This window comes from Rhipicephalus sanguineus, chromosome 3, assembly GCF_013339695.2.
Source record: "Rhipicephalus sanguineus isolate Rsan-2018 chromosome 3, BIME_Rsan_1.4, whole genome shotgun sequence".
Lineage (NCBI taxonomy): Eukaryota > Metazoa > Arthropoda > Arachnida > Ixodida > Ixodidae > Rhipicephalus > Rhipicephalus sanguineus.
Genome location: NC_051178.1, coordinates 145912880 through 145939055, shown reverse-complemented (window position 1 = coordinate 145939055; position 26176 = coordinate 145912880). Strand labels below are relative to the sequence as shown.

The window sequence follows — 26176 nt, the reverse complement described above, 5'->3', positions numbered from 1 at the left end:
CTATTAGTTTTTTAATTATAGTTTCAATCGAGTGCTACCTGGCCAAGGCAGCCAAAGAGGGCCCTTTACGCCATAAACTCTATGCTTTACGCCTCTACTACTTGCAATGTATCATTTGTCTATTTGTTGCCTAGCGCGCTCTCGCCTCTTTCTTCTGCTCTGCCGGTAAACAACATGGCGCCGAAAGCCCGCTTTCAAGATGGTAAGAGGACCAGTTATTTCTTAATTTATTGTTATTTGTCCGTGTGGGACCGTTTTTAGTTTTGCGAAGAGCTGTGACGAGCTATTCTTGTCATACAGAGAGTGATTCGATCTCCGTGTAAGTTGTTCACGCGCGGGTGTGAGTTTTATTTAAGTAGCGAAGTTGCGAGTTCGTCGGCGGCACTGTTGTGCGGCGTCCCCGCAAGATCGCCGCATTTCCTTCAACCGCGATTTACTGCAACGTCTACTGTTTTGTACTGTGTCGTACCTCTCAATTGTTGTCAAGTGTGGCAGTCAGCTTGAATATTTGATTTTCCTTTCATTTTTTTTTTCTAGGCGAAAAGGTTCTGTGCTTTCACGGGCCTCTGCTGTACGAAGCGAAGGTGAGTGGGTCTGACAGCCTCTGCTGGCCTTTCGATCTATATACGGAAGCAACGTCATTCGTTTGATTTCTGTTACAGTGCATCAAGGCCCAAGTTAAAGACAAGCAAACCAAGTACTTTATCCATTACAGTGGCTGGAACAAAAAGTAAGGACGTTAATTTTCTATCGAAAATATCGGGCCAGCGTCTTGTCACGTGGCTATCGCCACCTCGGCAATCCCAACATTCGAAATAGCAGCTACATTTACCGTGAAGCTGTTGTGGGACTGGAAGGTTCCACAATAGTTTACATGCGGGGCAGCGTGGTCGGCATGTCAAATGTCTGAGAACAGCTATCGACGCAGTCTGCGACAGAACTCCAAAGCGGTCGTATGACAGAGGTGTCAGTGAGAACGCGCCGCGACACGCTGGCATCCATGATAGGCTATCACTACGAACACTCAGCAACGAGGCCGTCGAAACGCGCTGCCAGACGCCGGCCCTGCATACAAGAACGTGCGTCGGGTGTAACGTAAAGTGTTGGAAGTAAAATGCTCGGATATACTGAAGCGTATGAATAGACCTGCAAGTAGCGGAGCACTTTCACCGCACATTGGGAAGCATTTGCGGTCTTGGGCAGACATTGCGGCAGCAGCAGTGCATACACCTGGGACTTACAGCAGGTGTGGAAGCTTTCCAAGACACCTCTGCTGTATTTGATGTATCAGTTGCCTTGATTGACATACTTTTTTTTTTTCCATAAAGCCTTGGGTACGTCGTCATGAAGTGCTTAGAACACTTCAAATCATGTTCACCAGCATTTACCTGACTCTATCATGATTTCAGTTGGGACGAGTGGGTTCCCGAAAGCCGTGTTCTCAAGTTCAATGATGTTAATCTCCAAAAGCAAAAGGAGCTCGAGAAGGCGCACCTGTAAGCATTGCATTTTTTTTCCCTACTGTATTGAGTTGCCTTACATGCAGGAAGCACGTGCATATTTTGTAGTTTGCCTGCATATGTTAGCATGCTTGCCGTATTTGGCTTAAGATCTAAATTACCGGTAAAAAGCACATACACAAAAAGCTGCTACACACATTGCTTTTGTTTGACGGTTGCATTTGCTTGGTTATGTAGCTGTTCTGATATGTGCACCTGTGCATCCTTTCACATCATTCTGCTTGTGCTGCCTAGTACATATGGCTGTTACACCATGGTGCGTGCATACTAAGGACCAAAATTTTAGGGCCAGATTTGCGGGCAGCAAAATTTAATTTGGGCAGTTTCTTGCTTTACACACACGTTCAGTGTATATGTCTATATATCATAAAATCTCTCATACCATGTTCCATGGCTTCAATTTTAATTATTTAGTTCAGGACACATTCCATTGTTTTGCAGTAATGTAAAGCAAACAATATTTTTCTAGAAATAATGCTTGTAATATTGACGTGCTGGAGCTTAGGTCCCGAATTCAAAAGTGAAGCTTTGACTGTCATTTTCTTTTCTTGTACAGAAACTACGATGAAGAAATTAAGAACAGCAGAGTTTTCAAAAATAGTATAACTGTCTAATGTGATTTAGTGGATGAGTTCAGCATCCCTCTAAGGAGCATTTAATGTGGCTAGCATCATCAGGATATTTGTAATTATGCTTTCATAAGTTGTGAATTTTCGCTTCTTGAAGCATTGCTTGAGTATGTACAGCTAGCGACAGAACTTCGTGGTGTGCAGAAGCTGCGAAAAAGTTTAGTAAGACTGCCACAAACCACAAGATGTGGAAGCACTGCCTGTATCGGCCCACAGCACAAGTGCCAAATGTGGTTCAGAATTGCTGGCTCCGTGCCTTGAATGCAAAGTGCTTGAGCTCTTCCTCTGTTTCTGCATTCCAAGAACTTCTGCAATTATGTGCACAGTCAAGAGGCTTTATGAAATTGTATTTCTAGCAAGCTTTCACCACTTGTATCACAAATGGCTGGGCATCATTTGTGAGCAAGATGAGATGGTGATGCTTTTTTTTTCTCCCCACTTTCCATAGGCTGCATGTGCAGTCATTGTGAGACCACCAACCTCTTAAGGGCATAGGTGCTCTGTGCATTCGCAAATTACCATCTATTAGGAAGTTGCCCTCATGGCTATTAACATCTTGGCACTCAGCCTTGTCACATCTTGTGGCTAGACACTGTATGTCCACACCACGCTAATCTTGCTCACATGTGGCACTACCATTGACATGTATTAGCATGACTAGTGTAGACTTCTTGCATTCCTTTCTATAAGCAGTGCACTTTTTTTGGTGGGGATTTGTGATCAGTAGGCTCTGCCTTGCAATGCTGTTTCATAGCAAACTGTCACAGTATTGTGGCATGTAATCCAAGGCACATTGCACTACAGCTTACTGATGACAGCAGCTGAGCATTCAAAAGGAACTTGAAATTCTGCTGTTTTATGCCTGCACATCCCATGCTAGCAGCCAGAAAATACTTGAGGGAATTGCTCAAGTGCCTTCCATGACATGCTTGTGATACACACATGAAGCACACCTTGGTGCAGCAACATAAAAAAAAATTTTTGTAACTCATTCACCAATATTTTATTCAAATCGTATTGACATTTTCATTGATTCAGGCTATGGATCAAGTTTGAGCTAGTGTACATGTTATTGAGTGAATGTACCTGTGGCTTTGTAGTAGAACCCATCACATCTCCGGCTCCTGAGCATTTCGTTGTCTGTGCACATGCATTCTAGGCTGAGTATCAATTGTGATAAATTCACTATAAAGTCAGCGGATTGTGGCGGCCTTGACTAGGCAATAGAGTGCACTGTGCACGTCGACAGCACTGAGAGTGAAATTCTTTGCTCTATATTGCTAACAACAAATATTTCCTAACTGTATGGTAGAAACTGAAAGGATCTGTGACTAGGTTCCTGAACATTGCTGCTGGGCCAGATCAATAGAAACCTACTAAGTGTGTCAGTTTAAAAAAATGGTGCTTAGTTTTCTTGCGCAGCTATGCTTAGGAGTAACTAGGGTATGGTTTGGCTGCAGTTAGCATTTGTCTGCAACTAACACGTTAACAAATCGCTCACTCTGTCTCCTGTGCGCTTCTGTGGCTACTGACTGGGAGAGCACTTAACAAGCTTGCAAAAGTAACGGCTTTGCAAGTGGCAGCTCACTAGAAGTACCCCAGACATTTGCACACTCATTCTGGCTCTACGTTGGTGTCATCACTAAGCTTAAACGTGCATTGTTGTGTGTTTTGTGGCTTTTGTTTTTTTGCTCATAGGGCTTTCTCATCCCATCAGTGTGTGTGTATGTGTGTGTGTTTTTGTTTCTCGGGTTGCTCAGGTCCTCCGCCTCTCATTCGCACTCTGCTTTGTAAGTACCACCCTCCCCCTCACTCCATGTGCAGTCGCCCTTGCTAGCTGGCTGCCCACTTTGCCTTGCTATAGTCCGCTACTGAGACACTAGTACAAGCTCTGAATTTCAGTGTTAGACACATTTAGCACAGTGGAAACATGTTAGCAGAGATAGCTCATGAAAGGCAGGAGTGCTGCCGGGGCCATCTTGTGACACTGTGCCACTTGCCTGCTGGCATAGATGTTCTAGCAGTCAGTGAAATAATCATTCTGAAGTGCAAGCAAAACAGGACTTGGAGAGTGAGGTGATCTAGAGATTTTCCAAGCTGTAGCCGGCAGATAGTTTTCAGATTGTGTTTTCAACTCAAGAAGAACATTACGCACATCTCGGAGCATTCTCTGTACGTTATCTGGCTTCTGTGGTTTCTGCATGCCATATGGTGAGCTTAACGTACGTAATGCTTATTGATGCTGAAAAATAGCATTGTAGAACATGGCACACAAGAACAACTTTCACTTCAGCACAAATTCTCAAACTTGCTGTGCTCTCACTATTTTTGATCGCCAGTCAGCATTGAAATGAGCGTTCGTTTCCTCTAAACTTGCAAGTAACGTCGCATATGGATGCAGGGCAAGTCCGATTTCTGTGGTCATTTGGCAATTTTAGTGTGTAAAGGCCTAATGAGACGTATCTGCATAGAAACATCAGGATAGTGAATTGCCTTGCGTCTCTGCAACGAGGCACCAGAACTGTTTAATGTTTCAACGAGACTTGTCTTTGTTGGCCCTCTGTGATTAATTGGTTGCCTCCCTGGGGCGTCCCTTATTTGACCACTTTTTTCTGCCATGAGGGAATTTCGGTCTAAGCTTTCTGATGCACCATATTAATCTTAATGTTGCGAGAAGTGGCCACTGGGCCACTGTTGTCAGATATATTCTCCACTAATCTGCGACGCAACAACACTAGTAGTGCACCTGCGCTGCATTAAAACTCAGTGAAAGAATTTGTAGCAGTGGCTACAATTAGAATCAGAAGACAGCAGGAACACCATGCTACTTGTCTATTGTCTTGTGCATCTGTATGAACTGCATTGTTCACAGTAGATTCAACTTTATGGAACCTGTATTCATGTGTTCCTAGCACAAGAAGAGATGCATGCCGCTCAAGCTTGTCTGAAGCCCAGTTACTCTTTTGCTGCGCTAAATTAATTCGTGGCTCTGTCACTCATGCTCTACTTCTGCAGCAGAGCTGAGGATTTGACAGTGTGGTTATATGCAGTATTGTATGTAGGATAGGGAATTACTAGTATTAATTCATTTATTTATTTATTTGCTTGAGCAAATAAATAAATAAATGAATTAATACTAGTAATTCCCTATCCTACATACAATACTGCATATTATACTGCGTTAGTGAAATGGCTCTTGCTAGTTGTGCCAGCGCTGCAATAAGGGTGATAGCAAATGTTCAACACTGTCCCACCTGAATACTTCAACCTATGCTTACTGAATAACAAAAAAAAATTGTGTCTTCAAGTGCTTGCTTTCCAAGTAAGTCATACTTGCTGGCCACAGCAGTTGCATTTCCATGCAAGTGAATATGTAGAAATGCCTGTGCATCACTACATTGGGTACATGGATCCCAGGTGGTTGAAACTATTCTGGAGTCTCCCCTTTCCCCCACATTTTACTTAAAGGGGTGGTGCCACCATGTTTGTGGCTTGCGCGTTCTTTGCTGTAAGCGTTTCCTATAGCTCCAGGAAGCATGATGCTTGGCACCAATATTCATGTATTCTCGGTAAATAATTTAATATCGCCTTTTGATGTGGACAACTTACAGTTTCGGTTTCTGGGCGCCGAGGTTGGGCAGTGACGTAGAAGTGTAGGAGGCTTGGTCACGTGACCACACAAGGCTGTGACGCACTTAGCCAGGAAGCGATCGAAACTCGGCGAGTGATGTAGCAACCGATGCTCTGCCGGCACTATAGTGAACTAGAATATATTCTAGTTCACTACAGCCGGTACGTACGTCGCGGAGGTGACGGAAGTCCGGAGGTCACTCACGTCACTACAGCAGATCTGGTGTGACGTCACTACAACTTTCATTGCCTTTCCTATACAGCTACATCAGAATTGGCGCGCTAGCGATGGGTTTCGAACGGGAGATTGGGCATTTAGGTACAGTTTGGAAGTGAATTAAAATTAGGAGCGTGCGAATATTCGAAATTTCGAATATTTTTCTAATAGTGTTTGCTATTCGATTCGATTCGCACTGGAATTTTACTATTCGAATTATTCGAACTTCCCAAAAACAAATACAGTCAACGTCTGATTGAAAGTGCACCTTCAGATTTTCAATATGTTTCACCTCATTACACTCTCGTATTGCGGAAAAGCTGCCTTTCAAGCTCCGTTACGGTCGAACTTTGCCAAGACACAGTCAACGTCCGATTGAAAGTGGTACCTAGATTTTCAATATGCTTCAGCTCATCACACCCCGGTATTGCAGCAAAGCTGCCTTTCAAGCTCCGTTACGGTCGAACTTTGCCAAGACACAGTCACGTCCGATTGGAAGTGGTCCCTAGATTTTCAATATGCTTCACCTCATCATACCTCTGTATTGCGGCAAAGCTGCCTTTCAAGCTCCGCTACGGTCACAAATGTATTAACTCAAGAAAACGCTGGTTCCAACATGGAGATGAAAGATGTGGTAGAGTTGGGGGCTCAATTAATGCTGTTTTTGGCCTGAAGTTTGGACAGGAAGTCTGAAAAATCAGACGCCGAAGCTTTTTAGCATCCGAAATTTTAGATGTTCTTATATATCGACGTCTACGAGGCAGATTTGGAACTCCAGACTTGAAGGGAGCACACCCTTGTCTGCCACATCAGTTGGGCTTCCACAGAAGTTGAAAGAGGAGGAGAGACTGAGGAAATGGCATCTTTGCCTGTCACGTGTAGTGTTGTCGGCAACACTTTGATTGCACCAAATCATGTACATTAATAGAATTCGGTCTCTACATTGCCTCATTCTTGATAAGACAACTATGAAACACCACCCCGCCAGTGCTTCATCAACATAGCGAAAAGAAACACTTTCATGTAGCTATCTCATAAGAATATGTTCAGGAATCCTCTCAAATTTTTTTCCTGCAATTTCACTTCGAAGTATTCGAAAAATATTCGAGAAATATTCGAAAAATATTCTATTCAATTCGTACTCACACTTCAATATTCGAATTCGCTTCGCACCCAAAATTTTGCTACTCGCACAGCTCTAATTAAAATCTATTCTAAACGTTTTCTGTGTCCGACCCTTCGTGTGGAGTGTCCTTACATACAGAGGAAACCCACAACAGGCTTGTTATAGCCTCGAAATTTGATGGCACCACCCCTTTAAGAGGACCACATTGTTACCGCAGGCTTCAACTGTTTCTTCATTGTCTCTCTCATATGAAGTCACCATACAATGAAAACCAAAGAGAGCATAGGGGGAATATTTGGTTGTCAGCAGACGTAATTGTTTAGCAGTCAAGCTTGATGGAACTGTAAACTAACTTTCTGTCAGATTACTGCGACACCTCATTTAGAGCAGCTGATATTTAGAGCTTGTATTGGTAGACACTGGTAAACAGTTGCTGAAATTCAGAGCGCATGCTGGACTATTTTTGCATGCTGTTTTCCCACTGCTTACAGCATGGGAAGATAAAAGTGTGCATGTCAGACTGAATTAGATGCCTAAACGATGTCATGAGGAATTGTAAAATTTCACTACAAATTAGTTTCTGTCTGCTTGTCATAGTAATGTGGACATGCTGACAGAATTCATCCTCTGCCTTCTTTCAAAGAATCAGATGCCAAAACTAAAAGTTCGGTTGTGCCTGCAAAAGCTCACTCTCTCTCATAATTACAGATAGCGTAATATGTGCAGTTGTGGAAATTTGAAATGTGAACACCCGTTTGGTACCACCTCAGTGGCACTACGCTACAGAGCATGACTTTGGAGATTTAATCCCAGCAGTTATGGCCACACTCCTAGGGTGTGGAATTGAGCTTGTATTAGGAGTACTGACAGTGAGGCGAATTGGCACTGATTCATAATGAATGTGTAACACAAGATGAGGATTCGTGGTGTCTCTTTCTTGTCCTCATCTTATTATGCGCATGCAGTACGACTCAGCTTGTGTGCTTATTTCTAGCGCCTATATTATCACTGGCAGCTGGACAAGCAGCACTGTGAAATCACGCCCTCGACGTATCACTAACAAAAGGCATCCTACTTTGTAATTTTTTTTTCTTTCGCATTTCGTCTGTCCACAACTGTGCATTGTGATTCACTCAATAATGCAGAGTCATGTTGTGCCTTATGGTGATCTCGTTACAATGTTTCAGCCACTGCGCTTCAGGTGCCCTGCATCACCTACCAAGGCTGTGCTTTCCTAGTCCTCCCCTCCCCCAGTTTTTTTTATGCTCGCTCTTTTTTAAGTCTTGTTCCGCAAAATTGGCATAACAGTCAGTAAAAGCCATCATTTGCTGCACCAAGTATGCACATCCTGTCTAACAGTGGGACAATTATGACTGTTAAGACAGCAGTAACAGTTCCGTAGCATATACATACTTTTTTAAGTACCAACCATAAGGAGGAAGGTATTCCTGCACTTGTTTTAACCTCTGTGTTTGGTGAAACTGTTGTGCGCCTGCAGTAGCTAATTGTTTGCGTACCTTGTTTCATATGCAAGCACTCTCTCTTTGACATGCCACAGCTGCTAAATAACAAAAGGAACATGTTAATTTCTTTATGAAAAGGTAGCATTTGTGTGGCTGGTTTCTACAGAAACGAGTTGTTGCAGCCAACACATTGTGTACAGGAAAAGCAGCATTTTCAATTTTAGCATGCTCTTTGCTGGTAACACTTACCTAGAAGAAATTTTCCAGGTCCTGAAAATAGTGGATGCATGAGTTTTAATTATTATTCGTATCAGTTTTCCAAGTTACACACGGCAATGTGATGTGGATGATCTGTAATTTTTATGCAGCATATACCCTTTGACACAACCTCCGTGAATAAGACATACCGTCCAATGAGCTAGATACTATTTAGAGACTCTAGTGTGGTTTTTGTTAAAGTGCGTGCTTTTGTTAAGCTAAATTTCTCATAACGTGAAGATGTTTGCAAAGTATTGTGTTTGCCTTTAAGGCAGGCCCGTAGCCAGGGGGGGGGGTTAGCCCCCCCTCCCCCTTCTCGAAATTTTGGTGAAGTAGTTGTTTTTACCAGAACTAAATGATAAAAATTGGCGTTTTTCTCAAATAGTCAAGGTTTTCAGCAAGTGGGCCCTCCCCCCCGAAAAAAAATTCCTGCCTATGGGCCTACTTAAAGGCAGCTGCACCTCACACTCATGGAAGTATGAGGGCTTAAATGCAGATTAAAGCTTTCAGAGCTTCTGGACAGTGAATAACGATAACTGTAAAAAAAGAAAATAAAAAAATGAAGGTTTATGTCTACTAGTGTTCTGCATTGCTTTCCAGAAAAGGGAAAAAGAACAAAACTACTAAACCAAAAAAAGAGGTGGAGAAGGAACGCTGTTCAACTCCATCCCAAGAAAAGCCCCAGAAACAGAAAGGTATGCGTTGGGGCGTTCTTCTCGGCCACTTTGCATAGTGCTCACGGAATAGAAACACGTTAATTTAGGGCTAAGTAGCACATATGCTTTTGTTTACCCCATCTTTTAGCTGGTGTCACATCAGCACTCTATTGCATGAGAGTCAACATCACTTTTAGTGGCCAGGCTCATCGCAACACGACATGGTTGTGTCAAGCGATTGCACATACCAGTCGTTATACTTGACAGGCGCCCGTCCTGTTCCTTTGTGTTATGTGTCCTGGTTCAATTTGTGCCGAAAAGTTTCCTCAGTTATAGCGTTGCATGTCATTCTGTGAGCACTATGTATTTCATTCTTTTCGCTTCCCTTTGTTGATTTGTGGATTTTTGAAAATTTAGTCATAGTTTTATTTCTGCTCATAAAACGGCATGTTCGAAACATTGGTTGTTCAAATGCCAACTAGGTGGGGAAAGGTTTGCGAAGGGGGAAAATGATCTGTTCATGAATGTTCCTTGGCCTTGCAAGCCACCGCAGAGCTGATCTTTTCACATTTCGTGTTCGTGTGCTTCGAGTTGTCAATTAATTTGCCATCCTGCTGTGATGTGCTTGCCTAGTTAGCTCAGGTGGTAGGGTGACTGTCCCAGTAAGGCGCTGGCTCACAGGGTCCAAACTCCGAAACAGGACAAATTTTTTTGTCATTTAAAAATCCTTTATTATTATTCTATTTTCTGAGAAATGCATATGCATTTTCTTTGTAGGTTCATGCTAGAAATCGGTGGATGACAGTTTTTCTTTTCCTTTTAGAACAAGTTGTTTGCTATGGTGGCATGTTTGTTTAGTATGTTCATGAGGAGGTTTCTGTTTCCACTTTAAAGTGTTTCAACTGTCATGTGAACAGGTGCTGCAGCGGCGGCGGCAGCTGCTTCCCACCAGCCAGCAACTAGTCAGGCTTCAGAGTCGGGTGGCGAAAGCCACAGAAAAAAACGAAGCCGTCTGGACCCACATGTTGAGTCGGTGAGACATTCTACCCAGACTTTCTCGCTAAACTTTGGGATGTGGAAAAGCTTTGGCATCGGCTAGCCGGTGAAGTCAAAGCAGTCGTGCTCAAAACTGCTCCAAAGGTCTCGAAAGGACCTCTATTGTGAAATTTGATTTCGGATGTGTGCGGTATGGTGCATTGTGAAAGGTCATTGCATCACTAGTCTACAATGTTGGTGAAGCCGTAATTAAAGTAACTCTATAATTCGGTAAGAGAATAGATGGCCAGGTGCCTTGTTTTCCATACTTATTTGAAGCATCTTAAAACATTTGGATAAATGGCATGAAACTGATTGGTAACACTGTGAATTTTCGTTGAATCCAGCACGATTCATAAATCAAGCATGACTTTGTTTCATAGCACCTTTCTGATAATTTAGATCCGCGATGCCCCTTAGCAGTCTAAGCAAGGTCAGCTTGTGGCTTCAGCGTGAGATGTGGCTTGGGATTTACATATTTAACTTTTGCACTCAGCTTGGGATTCCACTTATAAAATGTAAATTTTCTCTTGTGTCAAGATTGACATTCGGTGCCAGGGTCGTTATAGACACTGAAAGTTATTTGTACACACACAGTTTCACAATACACATGCCTACCACTTTGCTAAAATATGTTATTCATACTTGTGTTTGCATCTTGGCAGTTTACATCAGGTTCTAGTAGCCTCATTTTCACAAATTTGACCTTTCATAATTTTGTACATAAATGTTCGTCAGCACATTTAATATGTAGGCAGTTTCAAGTTGACGTGTTGAGGAAGATATCTTGACATGAATTATACTGGAAAAGTCTTTGCCGTTTGCATTATGTGATGTGCCACAGCTTTTGCCATTGTCAACCTGCATTAAGATAGAGTGCAATTGCTGTGAACCTGTTATCAAGTTGTCTTAGACAGTACATTATGAAACTTCATTTTTTTGCGCCAGTGCTTCACGGTTGTGCAGCTGTGCTTTCTGAAATGGATGTCTAGTTTTGCTATAGCTGTGCTAAAAAAGATTTTCTTCCAAAGGAGGAAGCATTCTTGTCCCGAGTAGAGATCAAGGTGCGGATACCAGATGAACTGAAGCCATGGCTTGTAGACGACTGGGACCTTATCACACGACAAAAAAAGGTGATGGCTTATTGCTTTACTGCTTAAGATATCTCTCATTGAAAGCCCTATACTCTATTTAAGCCACAGCAAGAATGCTAAAGAGATTTATATTTCACTGCTCACATTCATGACTAAAAATTAATTCTATATTTGAAAGTGAGTTCGGGTGTATGTATTGCCTATATAGGCCTGGAAATAGTGCAGGTGCTTGTGACATCACATAGCAAAAATGTCATCAGCACCATGGTTATGACATGAATAGAACTAGTTTTGGAATACCAAATGCTGTCAGAAAACCGCAGGAATAGAAGAAAAGAACTTCACAGGACAGACGCTCAACTTACAACTGCAGTTTGTTGGAAATTTTTCTCGCACGAGAAAACGGAATCGCGCGTGTGCAGCCACCTTGTCACAAGAAGGACAAGGCCAACAGGAAGGTTACTTATCCGAACTAATATGTGTCACGCTTTAACTATTTAGAAAGCCCATTTCTTTCTTATTCTGCTGCCAAGGGAACACTGATGCATGTGGTTGAGTTTGCTTTAATCTGTCCAGCTTCCGTGATCTCCCTGGCCAATCTTCGTTTTGATTTGCAAAGAGCATTAGTGCTCCTAAACTGAGGATTGCACCTGCAATCTTTGCAGTGCAGAGACAGGTGCGTGCCACCCGCGAAAGCCTTCATTGATGATGCATGTTCTCCGAGTCTGTAAGGTGGCTGCACATGCGCGATTCCATGCTCTCGTGAGAAAAATTTCCAATAAACTGCAGCTGTAAGTTGAGCGTCTGTCCTGTCAAGTTCTTTCCTTCTATTCCTGCGGTTTTCTGACAGCATTTGGTATTCCAAAACTAGTTCTATTCATGTCATAACCATGGTGCTGATGACATTTTTGCTATGTGATGTCACAAGCACCTGCACTATTTCCAGGCCTATATAGGCAATACATACACCCGAACTCACTTTCAAATAGCGTCTGTCCTGTCAAGTTCTTTCCTTCTATGCCTGCTGTTTTCCGCTCATACAATCCACAATATGTTGCACCAACTGGCCCAGCATACCACCTTATTGAACTGTCGTTAGTGTTCCTTTTAAAAATTGCATCACCAATAATTAATGTGCTACACTTTGAATTTTTTTACTATTGAAAATTGATGTTCTGAAGTTAAATGTGTAATTATTGCGTTTGCATGCAGCTTGTTCAGCTTCCCTGCAATGTCACCGTGGACCACATTCTGGCGGATTATGTGAAACAGAAGACGTCAGTGAAAGGAATTTCATCTAACAAGTGAGTAGCCTTACTTTAGCTTACATGTGGTGTAACTATTTGCCTGTAGCTGGTTTTTGTATTGCCCTATATAGACCCCTTAAAGGGCCCCTAAACCACCCAGATGTCGAAATTTAGCTGTGGTGTTACAGTTGTGCACGAGTCCACAACAAACACGTAGCCATGAGAATTTTTCGAAACGTGCCGTAATAGCGGAGTTACACGCGTTTGTTAACGCTGCGATTGCTCATCTCACTATTTCCTTCGCTACCCTGCACTCGTCTGCTGGCCTCCTCTCCCAAAGTTGCTTTGCCCTTCTCGCCGAGTGCCCCTCCCAATCTCACGTGACATACCGTCATCGCTGATGCACTCTTCAAAACAGCGGGCACTTCCGGTTGCCGCGACTCCGTGAACTCCGTGCTTCTCGGCTAACCACAGTTGTTGCCGTGCCTGCCCGTGCTTGTACGAATTTTGCCGGTATGGACCCTGTGTTGCACGCATGCCTTCAAAGGATCGCCAACATGATGGACCCGTACGGTGACACGTGTCGCATCTTTTCGTTTTTCCAGTCGGCGCTCTTGCAGCCAAGCACTGATGTGTGAAAGCCATCCCAAAACACTGTCGGATTCAGTCCGCGCAGCTTGTCAGACCGCCAGGCATGACTGTGCTGGTACGCTATTGATTTGGCAGTTGTGTTACGGGCCACAGTTGCTGATTTGCAAGCGCGCACACGCGGGCAACACGACGAAGAACAGCAGGGAGCAAGAGCAGCTGCTTGCAGACTAACCGGAAGTCCTAAGTTCTTGTTCGACCAATCGCAGCATCGCCTGCATACCGCATCACAGATTCAACACGCTGACGTCACACTCGTCACTAGGCAGACCGGAAGGGCCCAGAGAGGAGAAGAAATTGTTTCTTGGAATTTGTGGCGCGCCGGCGGCTTGTAGCACTGCCACGTGTGGCATCATTGATTGTGACGGCATTCTGCACACAATGCGCCTGTTTACTTGAAATGTTTGAAAAAATATCGGAGGTGGTTTAGGGGCCCTTTAAGAGAGCGAACTAATAGACAGGTCATCTATCATTGAATCAGAGGAAGGTGATGGGGACCTTCACTATTATGTCAATTATTCATAGGACGTGTAATAGATTACGCTTGGTGATAGACACAAAGAGACAGAGCATAGGAATCTACAGACATGCTCTTTTATATTCATAGGTAATGTGTCAGAGTGTGTGTTGTCTAATGTTATTGCTGGAGCAAGAAAAATAGGAAGTACAACGGTGATGGACATACAGACACCCACTTCCATGACTGTGAGTGGTGCTAACTGACATTCTTCTACACATGCACAAGTACCCAAGAGAGTTGATGGGAAGACAGTCACCATGGTAGCGTTATGATGAAGTGCTACAGCTCGTGTAATGTGGGAGATGTTTTTTGCCCACTTTCATTTCTTTTTCCGTTTTCTTATTTCTACATTTAACTTCTAAAAAAACAGTTATGCAGTTTACCCATATGCTTTCCCAGGCTTCATTGTCTGTTTGCTTCATATGGTCGAATATGGCCGAATGAATTGGTTGACTATTAAGTAATCAAAATAAAATTGTTAACAGTTACCAAATGATATTGTTTATGCGTATACATTCTGTAATTCTGAAATGGAAGCCAGCCAGCGTACCAGACGTGTTCCTATTCGCCGCGAGATCGGGCTACAGGTGGCAGCACCGTCGCCACGCTAGTGTGGACAGGCGGTTGTTGGCGCGTGTACAAACGCACACAACAGCGCTTCGTTGTGAGCGATTTGACTCGATTTCCGGCAAACAAAATGCGTTGACTGCAGCTTTCTGGTAATATGTGCGCTCTTCATTCCCGAATTAATGCACGAAGCGCGCCGAACGTTACTATTACATGTGAGAGAAGCGCATTCTGCCAACGAACGGGTTGCTCGCCTTCGGCAGCAGTCGGCGTTTTTGCAATGGATGACGTTTTCTTGTTGGTTTATTTGTAAATGTTTAGCTTGTGTTCCACCTACGACGCACTGCTGTAGTGCGACTGAGTTAAGTATTTACTTCTTGTTCATATGGATACCCCCCAACAAAAAGAATGCCCGTATTCCTGCACGATTAGTTCAAATAGCACTATGTGCACTGCGTGCTCAAATATTCATCCGCATTTATTATTCAGTTCTCCATGAAATGTAGGGCGCTTGATAAGTTCACTGAGGAAAGCTACGTGGCCGACAGCGCTTTAGCGCTGCGGAGACGTTTAACACGCACACGCTTGTTTTTTTTCCAGTAACAGTACACAAAGGTAACTGTACAGCACGGAACTTTATTCGATTGATTACTTGCACGACAGTAATGGAACAAAGGCCCGGTTATTTCACGGGACCAAAGTACGCTTTTCATGCGAATAATGTCCGCTGCCTTCCGTCAATCTACTATAACAACGCAATACAAACACACAAGATAATGTAAAGAAAAAAAGATGTGGCTTCGCGTGAAATTACGACGACCTAAATGTAAGTACACCGTTTCGATTAATTTCGACCGTCAGGGTTCTTTAACACGTACCTTAATCTAAGTACACGGGCGTTTTTGTATATATTTCGCCAGAAGTTATAATTGTGCAAGGCAACTCAGCTTTACGATTTCCGTGTCTTTCCATTTTCTGTTCGTTTTAGGGGAGAATTTAAGTACCGAAGTGTCAGACGTGACTTGACAGAAATATTTATCTGTAGTGGGACCAGGAACGTACACAATTAAAGCTCGTCACGTAACCTATAAATGACAGTCCCGAAGTTATACACCTAACCATAACGCGCAAGTGCATGAGAGCCTTTTTTTTTTACCACCGAGCCGCTAAAAGGCTATATCCACATGAGATTTAATATTTCTCATCTTTAGGACAGCGCCAAGTGCACTTTGCAATGCGCTTGGACCACAGAGCGGCACCTACACTGATATGACTCTCGTGAACGGAGGGTACGACAACCACACACAGCACTGTCGACAAGTGCATTCACTGATCTTATTACAGTACATATACAGCCGATCAAGGCCAAATGCTTCTTTACATCGTGTTAGGCATACGTACGAGTGGTTAAAGTTGCACTAACGCAACGGAACAAACCGCCTTTTGAGGACCTGCATGACATACGCACACATGCAAACGCAATCTGGCTAGCAGACAACGCATGGAGCAATCCACACTAGGTGCGGTTCAGCCAGAAGCCGCCAGGCGGCGACTCCGCTCGATCTCGTGACCAATACTGGCCGTTGTTCTAGGAAACCTTTGACTGATGCCAACTTCGAGATGCCTGTTCCTAGAATCTGCAGTGAAATACATGAGGAGGGCTTCGTTAAATGGAATATGACTGCACTTATGGGAAATTTTTTTTTAAGCGAAGCTTTTCTAACTCTCAGATTTCGGCTTCGTACGCATAAAACCCAGCGCTCGTGAGCGCAGAGAAATGCGGCCCTAGAAAGTGTACTGGTCACATGTGTATTAGTATGTGCCATTTTCCACTGAATGACGCTCTCTTTATCCTGGGCTTGTTGGCAATTAGCCATTTTTGATATGACAACCTGATTGCTTATCGAGGTTACTTGTCATTTCATTGTTGCCTGGGTACGAACACATGACTGTCGTTGTTGCCTGTAGCAATTCAAATGTTGCGCTGCTAAGCACATAGATGATGGTCCAGTTCCCAACGTGGAGGAAGAAAGCAGTTAGGAGCGGTCATTGGGCTGTGCGATAGAAAGAAAAAAAAGGAAGTAGCATTCCAAGCTTCGCTTGCCCCCATTTTCCTGATAGTGCAAGGGCTGCTGGATATCTTTTTTCTTTTTTTTTTTGCAACAGGAGTTACATTCAGTGGTGCTTCCTTGTGTTTGCTGTTGCACACGAAGAATTGTTGCTGAAAAACTATCATAACAATTTGTACTGCACTGCTTAGGAATTTTTGTGTAGCTAACTACAAAAAAAAAACGATAACAGAGCCCTTCTTTCTTCTCACAAAGGGAGAGTGCTGTCATCGAAGTGACAAATGGACTCAAGGAATACTTCAACGTGATGCTAGGAAGCCAACTTTTGTACAAATTTGAACGTCCTCAGTATGCCGATGTAAGTTTTGTCACCGATACTAAAATCTGTGCATGGTTTGTTTTGTGAATAGCGTGACTCGGCTATCATAACCTTGAAGGATTGAACTGTATTGGGTAGGCTACGTCAAACTTATAGTATTGCAGAGTAGACTGTGCAATCAGTGATATGACACAGAATGAGGTGCCATCATTGAGGCACCCATGCAAGAAAGCTGCTGTAAAAGCCATGGTTAGGTGTGCCTGCAGCAGTTTAACGCATTCCCACACAATCAGATGTGCCCGAATGCCATGCACTAGATATAGACATGTGCACTACCTAGGCTTGTGGCAATATTCGAGCAGTTCGAATATTCAGACGAATATTACAGTATTCGAATTCGCTTCGAAACAAATTTAAATTATTCTAAATTTCGAAGTATTCGAAATGAACAAATAGACATATATGAACCGCATGTACCCTCCTATAGAGGTGGTTTCACTGCAGTGGAGGGGTGCTGTACCGTGAGAACACCTATCCAGGGGATATCCACACTGCCGCGAAGCCCCACTTCAAGGTTAAATGAACAAGTTACCCTCACATCGATTCATAATTTCTTATGTTGAAAAGCCCGCTATACCGGCTTATATGCTCTAAGTAATAGTAAATTTAAAAATGTAACATATTTTACAGGTTATTACTTGCACTCTATCGAAAGTCAAATCCTGCTGCTATTCAAAGTTGCTTCCACTCCCTTTGAACCAAACAGAATGATATTTGCAAATGCCTTGTTTCAACATTAAAAAATATTGTGCAGGTTAGTTGGGTCATGACACAGATACGCTCATTTTTCTTTATGTGTAATATATACTACTCGAATTCGATTAGAAATTATTCTACCAAATCTCTATTTGCTTCAAACCTAAAATTTACTATTTGCACAAGCCGTAGCACTACCAGAATGTATTTGTTTTGCGGACATTGAAAAAATATGATAGTCCTGTCAAGTTGTGGATGTGAAAGTAGGGTTGTGTTTTCTTATTTTTGCAGCATAGAACTCGGTTATTGCATAGCCACCACACCATTCACTGCTCATGCTTAGTTCCTTCATATGGCTCGGGTGCGATTTTGTTACATTTCCTTCATAGAATTTTAAGGTGTTGCACTCTCTTTGCTGATTGGGTGACCATGTAGTACTGCTCACATTATTCGTTTATTTGTGAGAAATGTACAAGAAGGAAAGAAAAGGACTATTTCTTTTAACCCTTTGAGGGTCGAATTTTTTCGCGAAATCCAGTCCAAAAATGTGTAATTCTTTTATTGCTGAAATAAATTCTTCAGACTATTCTATTTAAGAAAAAAATTGTCTAACACTTTTTTTTGTGACCGTAAAGTGACAAAAAAATCAAGCAAAATCCTAAAAAAAAACTAACAGTTTTTTATAAATAAAAATTATGCATTGTATTAAACATAGCTCAAAGACATACAAAAATAAGCGCACCAGAGTACTTTTCCGGTTAAAAATGTTCGTGCTCTAACACTAAAAACTTTTCAGCATGTGATAGTCTTTGAAGCATGGCTCGCCAAGCACGCTTTTCAGATGTCGCTCCTTGATCGTCATCGGAGTCTGAACTCGTCAAAAAATCCTCGTCTGACAAACTGAAACCCGCACTTTGGGGAATAGTCCGCATCGGAAGAATCGCTGCTCGACTCACCGGCAGCAGAGCAACCGGCGCGCACTTCCATAGTGTAAGCGAACTGTATCAGTGGGCGCACGGAAGAAAACTCTCTGGTTGTGCGCCCGTCCGGAAAGCAAAACGAGTGAAAAAGCTACAGTAATCCTTCGTCTTATCGCCAACAAAACGTAGTTAGTTTTTCCGACACCCCAAAACAGGAAACGCAATCACGGCGGCGGCGTTTGTGTAATTTAGCGCCGCACGGAAACAGATGTAATCGCGCCCCAGGGAGCAATAAACGAGAGAGTAACAAGCGGTCACCCTTTGAGAGATTAGAAACCAAACAGCCATCAGCTTTGCGGGCGCAAGAAGCGAAAACCACCCGAAGGACGAAACCGAAACCAGCCTGACCACGTGCGCGTGTTTCGATGCGCAATTGAAAGCCGCCGCGCCGCTTTGAGAAGCAAAAAAAAATAATAAAAATAAAGACGAAGAGACATCGGCGCACGAAGGTGCATTGGCGCATTTAAAAAATTTCACGTATTCCCGAAGCGTGGCAGCACATTCCAAGCGAGAGAAGTGATCGAAGAAGGCACGCATTTGAAACCAACCACTCCGCGGGCGCGCTCACTTGCGCAAGCGATAGCCGGCGTGCCGTTTTGCGAAGCATAAAAAAAGCAACAACGGAGAGATGCGCATGAAAAAAAATTCCACGTATTCCTGAAGCGTGGCAGCACATGCAAAGCAAGACAAATGATCAAAAAAGGCGCGCACTACCAGCTGCACCGCGAACGCGCTCGGATGGGCAAGCGATAGGCGGCGCACCGTTTTGGGAAGCAAAAAAAATACAGCAGAGAGGCATCGGCGCATGAAAAAAATTCCACGTATTCCCAAAGTGTGGCAGCACAGGCCAAGCAAGAGAAATGATCGAAAAAGGCGTGCGTTTTAAAAATAAACGCTATGCCGTACACATACGATGAAAACCCTTTGGTACCAGGAAGCTTCTGCCGTACATGTACGACGAAAACCCTCAAGGGGTTAATTACTCACGCTTACAATACCCTACAATGTGAAATTTGAGGGCAGCTGTACGCATGTTTTCACTTGATATATTGATGCAAAGGCCATATATTCAGGCTTCCGGGTGTGCTTTGGTGACGCACACCTCTTGTTGTGTCTTTTCTTTGCTTATATGTGTTTTGTACTTTGAGCGGGGCGCATAGCGAAAGCGGGCTGGCAAGAAAGAAAGAACGAAGAAAAGAAGAAAGAATTATGGCGTCTCAGTCGGACCCACCTTCGGCTATCCTGTTACCGCGACGGTACAAGTGTTCTTGGCGCCGCCGCCGTGGTTTCTCGACTCCGGGGAAAAGATGCCGAGATGCGGGGTGAAGACAGACATTTAGCAGACAGTGAACGGGACTGTGAGAATCTCGCCAGACAGTGAACCAGACAGACGCTACGCCGAAAGTGAACGGAAAGGACACGAGTTTATTCTCTCTGTATCTGTGTGTGCGTGTAACTTTATGTAATACAGTTTGTGTTCTCGTTATTGTTAAACGTTGTCGACGTGTCTTTAATTGCTCACGAATTTGCTGTACGATAGTCACAACAAAAACACCTCTAGAGTGTGACATCGGCACTGCTAAGCCTCTGCTCGGGCAGCTCGTTTAGCAGCTGCATCGGACGAAGCACTTCCTCAGGCTGTGTTGCTCATTATCCAGAAAGGACTGGTGCAAACTCCTAGGCCCTACTGCATGTACAGTTGCAAAGTACCCTCTGCACATCTGTGAGGCAATATGCACACCTACAAAATTGCACACATTTTTGATGCGCTATCTGATGATGATGATGATGAATTATGTCTGATCCCTGTGTAACAGGTGGGCAGCTGTAAAGCACCCACTTGTTACGCAACTCACACACGCAACACCTAATGTAATTCTACGCTTGTGCCATGCAAAACTACATAGCTGCTAACGTGACTCCTCACCCGACATAATGTCTGTATAGGGTCATTTTGGAATTTCAAGCATTGGTGTGGTTCTGTGGTAGAACACTTATCCCGCAGAATTTCTGGGTTCAATTCCAGCTCGAACCCTTATTATCATTACCTTGCGCTTTTATCTTGTGCTGTGCTCGGTTACAGCAAGGGACTCTCACTGCGGGAATGGGCATCAAAGAGCTGTGCTCTATAAAGTTGACAAATAACTAGAGTAAGGATACTGCCTGCCAACTTCAAATCATTACCTGGCTTTCACTGTATGCCTGCCAGGTATTATTAACTCTGCAGGATTTCCATCTTCATGCAAAATGGCCTATTTCAATGTGCACAATTTAAAAGAAAACTGCGTGCTTGCAGCAGACATTGTGTTTTGGTGTGTGTGCGAATATGCATTGGAATACTTTAAGCATTACCAAGTGAAACAAGAATAAGCACATTAAAGTATGCAGGAAGGGAGGGATTACAAATGTTCTTTAGCATTTACTCTTGCACACAAAAGGTCGCTGTTATTATTCTGCAGCTTTCCACATTTCACTGTGTATGTTACATGTGAAAAAGAGTGCCTTGATTTTCTTTTCCTCCTTATCTCAGGATTTGCAAGTTGTATGACTTTCATTCACATGCATTCACATTTTTAGTTGTTTTTTGCATCCTACAAGAAGCAGTTAGCACTGCAGTAAATTTGCGGGAAGATAATCCCATTTGACTGCTTAACTTCCCTAAGCTACACAAGGGCTGCATGTATGCACAAAGGCTGTACAAGATGTGCATCCTGCCTCTAAAAAAACCACTGTCTACACTTTGGTTAAGAGTCAAACCCGCAGCCATATTTATTTATGTATTTTAATACCTTCAGGGCCCGAAGGCATTACAGAAGGGGGTGGGTAACGGTATGCACTATAATATGGGAAAGAGAGAGAGCGAGAGAAAAAGAATGGCTGCGAAGAGTATACATAGCATTCAACAGCAGCCTTAAAAGAACAACTTATGCTTTGCAGCAAAATACTATTGTCACTAGAGCACCTTAATGAGTAATGTTGGCTCTTAAGGGGTCATGAAGCACCCCTTGGGCTTGTTGAAAAAACACAACCTGCGGAAAGCTGACACGGCTATGAACTGCTCTGCAAAATATTACAGTCGTGCGCGCCGCGTGAAGGCCACAAGCGCAGCGCGAAGTTGCCGTTTCCTCAGGCGCCCTCTTTTCAAACAGAGGCCGGTTCTCACTCTCGTCAGTGGGCGGGGCGCCTGCACATTGACATCGCGGAGGCATAGCATGCTTATTGGCCGATAGCCGGATGAGACGCGCTTCTTGCCACGGGGTGCCGCCACTTGCCCGCGCCGCACTCCTCAGTCTGCTAACTTTACACGGTAGCCGCACTCGCGCATGCAAATCACAGCGGGAGAGCGATCGCGTTTCATGACGTGCGCTGACGTAACTTCTTACCCCCGTGCCATCCCTCCCTGTCTAGCTTCCAGTGCGCTCGTCGGCACGAGAAAAGAGAGAAAGCGCTGAGAGCGTGCGCCAAACCCCCGTAACTCCGCTGATTCTTGGCGGATTCGAGAAATTTTTGTGGCAATCGATTCGGGAGGCAGTAAACTCCGCTACTAACGTCATTAGATCATTACTTGGAAAAGTGGTTCATGACCCCTTTAAATTGCTTTCAATAAGAATTAATTAGAGTTAAACTATGTTACCCTGGATGCCATGAACATCTTTAGTGATGCTAGCTGGGGCTCCATAATCATGTGCCAAGTGTTAACTCAGTGTGGTCTGAGTTAACATCCTTTTGTACGTGCAGGTTTTAAATGAAAGACCGGATACCCCAATGTCACAAATATATGGTGCCATTCACCTGCTAAGGCTATTCGGTAAGTTGCCCATTGGAGTGGCTTTATAACAATGCTCTGTGATGCCTATACAGTAGACTCTCAATAATTCAAACCAAACAAATTTTAGATTTTTGGTTGGCCCACTGTGTTCTCAATGTATTTTAATGCCGCCTTATTCAAACTGCTCTTTTGCGTAAATTTGATTAATTCATGCTTTTTGCTTGTCTGTGCCTGAAAATGTCTGTTGCCTTTGTCACTTCTAGCAGAACATTTGCGTTTCTATTTGACTAAAGGCTCTGTTATACTCCGACTTCTGACGCGAGCGCGCGCGAGGACATTGCATTTTGTCACACCAAGCCAGCGACGCTACTCTAGGCGCAAATCGGTCTCCGCTACAGTCGAGCCGGCTCCAACGCACGGTGCGATCGCGTCTTGAGGAGCACATGCGCAGTAAAGCGAAGAACGCGCCGCGCCACCTGTCGGGAACCGACGAAACAGCCCGCGAATTCTTGTACATGCGAGTCTGGCGCGAAATGCTGCAGGATCTATTCAGAGCCGAGTGACGCCCGAGCGCGCCAGCAGCCGTTGGCCGTGTCGGCGGGCAGCCGACGCCGGACTGTAGAGGGCTGTTTTTTGCTGACGTAACGTCGCTGCGATGTGTGCGCGCGCGTGTCGACGTTACGCTGGAGTGTATCAGAGCCTTAACTGTCGCAAATAAAGCTGATTGTCTGCCAACAAAGCATCTATACAGTGCACCAGCAATCACATGTTGACTGAAGAAAAAAATCAGTTTCACCACAACGGCGAAGCAATGGATGCGATAGCAACATATTGTAATGTTATACAAAGTAAGGCTGACAGCTAACACTTTTGGATTCGATCTTGCGTAACTCTACAGAACACTGGTGTAAGAGAATATGGCCACTTCAGGGAGAGAGGTCTTCTTGCTGTGAGAGTGCAGCACGTTGAAGAGTATACGAGCCATACGCTGATGGCTGCCGAGACAGCGCGCGTGCCAGTGATTGCGAATCAAAGTTCACAGTTGCTGCGCAAGCAACCCCTCTCCCCACCGTGCCTTTCTTCATGCTCGTTGAAGACGGGCGGGGCGTTTCCTCTCTAGCAGCATTTGACGGCAGGTTTAACATGCGGGGGGATGTTATTGCATGTGCCTTCCGAGCGACAGAGATGGGCCAGCTCGTTTGATCTATCCTTCAGCCATGTTCTTTCGCTCCCACTCACGCGCTTTTACCTGTGAGTAGAACATACAATGCGGGGGGGGGGGGGGGTGTTATCAATTCGGACTTATATGGGACATGACTGCAAAAACCCGTCGAGAGTGTCCATATGATCACTATCGCAATAAAAAATATGGCTGGCTCTCCTATAATGGACAGTGGGTGCGAGCATGAAATGGCTACCGGCAAAGCAGATTGGTTGGAGATGATACTATAGTAGCCACAATCTTAAAATGGGTATAGTGCATGTTTGTGAGGGCACACCCCAATGCACCATACCATGCCACACTGTGCGCTGGTCCATATGGATGCCACTATTTTCTGCTACTGTGTAGGATAAATCTTAGGCTTTGCCTAGTGTATGTGGCTACGACGCAATGCAGGCAAGAGCGTCCGCAGGTCGGATGCAGATGCATCTTAAGTAGTGTGGTGCCATCTTTCGAAGGAAGCCCAAAGCTCGCTCAAAGAGAGTGTCAGATAAAAGAGAAGCCTCCGAAAATATGAAGTTGCATTTTTTCACACGGTTGTTGGTGGTGCCATTGAAAAGCACCTTGCATATATATATACACAACTTGCTTAAAAGTCTGGACCTTCCTTGCAACATTCACAAATTAGAAATTAGAAGTGCAGATTCTGTGGTTGAAGTATAAGTGGTTAGTCCTGCAGGAATATTATCTTATCTTACGCAGGAAGCTTATCTTATGTTTCAGTCAAGCTTGGCAGCATGTTGGCTTATACACCACTGGACGAGAAGAGCGTCCAACTTCTGCTACATCACATTCACGATTTTCTCAAGTGAGTTTCCTTCTGTATTGTCTCATTGGTTCACATGTAATGCTTTGAAATAGTGAAGCATGCATCAGTATCCGAATGAGTTCTGTTAATTTTACTTCTGGATCTATAGTGGAGGTGCAAGTTGAACGTGTGTGCACTCTTCTTAAATTGTCTGCCACGTATGTTGGGAAGATTCATCCTGTGTTGCCATATTGACACCATGTGCCTCTAAAATTGGTGCCCACTAGTGAACCAGCATACAGCTTCGTATACCTATATGGTCTCGGAAGCCATGTTGTACATGACTACTTTCAATCGTCCACCACTATTAATATTTTGTTCATCATACCAACAAGAATCTACAGGCTTTAACCCAAGGAAGTGTTAGTGATACTGTCCCTTCAAGAGGCAATGCTAGCTATTCGACAATATCCCTGTAAAATATTAATATCTGGCAGATTTGTAGCACAGTCTCCTTCCAGAAACTGGTGCTGTGATATTAGATTTAATATAGAATGTGTCTCCTAATCCTTGAATGCAAGGGTGCCTGTGAAACAAGATTGCTACTGATACTCATTCACTAGCATTTTATCCCTTTCTTGGAGGTCTTGTATGTTTTATTTTGTTTTCCATTCGTAGCACTCCTCACCAGTCATTGTCATGATTTTAATGTTTATACACTACTACGGCGGCACGGGGGAAAGAAGTTGCGTCGGCACACATGATGAAATGCGATTGCTCTTTCTCATTGTAATTTCTGTGTGCACTAGTGTGGCTGCTGTTTGACGCTAAACAGCAGGCACCGGCAGGTCAGAAGAGAGTGAGCACAGGCCTCTGTACGAAAAGAGGGAACCTGAGAAAATGGCAACTTTGCACTCAGTTTCTAAACTATCCCTGCCACGCACGACTGCAAGATTTGGCTGAGCTGTTCATAGCAGTGTCCGCTTTCCGTAGGATGTATTTTTCCACCAACCCCATGGTCCTGACCCCTTTAATAAATTATCTGTCACATGCACCTGATGTCTGTTCAATGTTGGTGCAGAATTTTGCAGATTCCTCTATTTAGATTTGCCGAATTTCAAATTTTTCACCACATAAAGTCAGGAGCTCCATTTACAACTTGTGCAGCTGTGCACGACATTGAACTAGTTTGTTTCATTGCTTCTGAAGTGTGACACACCAAAGCGAGATGAAGGCAGATGGGAAGAAAACAGTACACTTTTGCATTGTCTTGTTCATGCCTGTTTTCATCTTGCAGCATTGGCTTGCACTGCAGAAGGTCAGTTTAAGGAAGTTATCAAAGTCTATATGTACAATGGTTGCATGATGCAGATGTGTGTGAAAGTATTTTATATTGTCCACCAAAGTAGTATTGCACCATGGTTCTAATTTGTCTGAGCGTGGTGGCTGTGGCAGTGGTGCCTTCAACATCTATATGGATGCAAAGAGAAACATAAACTATTGTGCTTATTTCTGTTTCAGATACATGGCTAGAAACTCTCAGCTGTTCAGCCTGAACGACTACACAATAGCGCCTCCAGACTACCAACGGAAAGCCATCTGAAATTGTAAAGCTGTGCTGTTTAAAACAAACCCTCCCATCACTGTGTGGAAATGGTCTTCCTTGCACTTGCTGCATTCATCTGCCCGTCAGTGACTTACCC

At 43.8% G+C, this 26176-nt stretch overlaps 1 protein-coding gene across 5 annotated transcripts; it reads left to right on the top strand.

Moving 5' to 3' along the window:
- Positions 1–111: 111 nt before the first annotated feature.
- Positions 112–26078, top strand: LOC119387393 (mortality factor 4-like protein 1). 5 transcript variants are annotated; one of them, XM_037654772.2, is made up of 13 exons: positions 112–202; positions 538–584; positions 663–730; positions 1410–1496; positions 3910–3939; positions 9444–9538; positions 10417–10532; positions 11566–11667; positions 12841–12932; positions 16935–17037; positions 22473–22542; positions 24449–24533; positions 25995–26078. In XM_037654772.2, exons 1-13 carry the CDS (start codon positions 175–177, stop codon positions 26074–26076), a joined length of 1005 nt encoding a protein of 334 aa, XP_037510700.2. In that variant the 5' UTR covers positions 112–174; the 3' UTR covers positions 26077–26078. The 5 variants fall into 5 exon arrangements, with proteins under 5 accessions (XP_037510700.2, XP_049269460.1, XP_037510704.2 ...); XM_049413503.1 differs by lacking the exon at positions 3910–3939 and having other exon boundaries at positions 114–202; XM_037654776.2 differs by lacking the exon at positions 11566–11667 and having other exon boundaries at positions 114–202.
- The last annotated feature ends 98 nt before the right edge of the window (positions 26079–26176 follow it).

Bases quoted from the DNA above. Each gene is read 5' to 3' on its own strand.
- LOC119387393 (XM_037654772.2), top strand. From the start codon at position 175: ATGGCGCCGAAAGCCCGCTTTCAAGATG. The intron at 11,668-12,840 runs GTGATGGCTTAT...GTTTGCATGCAG, and splicing joins TTATCACACGACAAAAAAAG to CTTGTTCAGCTTCCCTGCAA. The intron at 17,038-22,472 runs GTAAGTTTTGTC...TTGTACGTGCAG, and splicing joins AACGTCCTCAGTATGCCGAT to GTTTTAAATGAAAGACCGGA.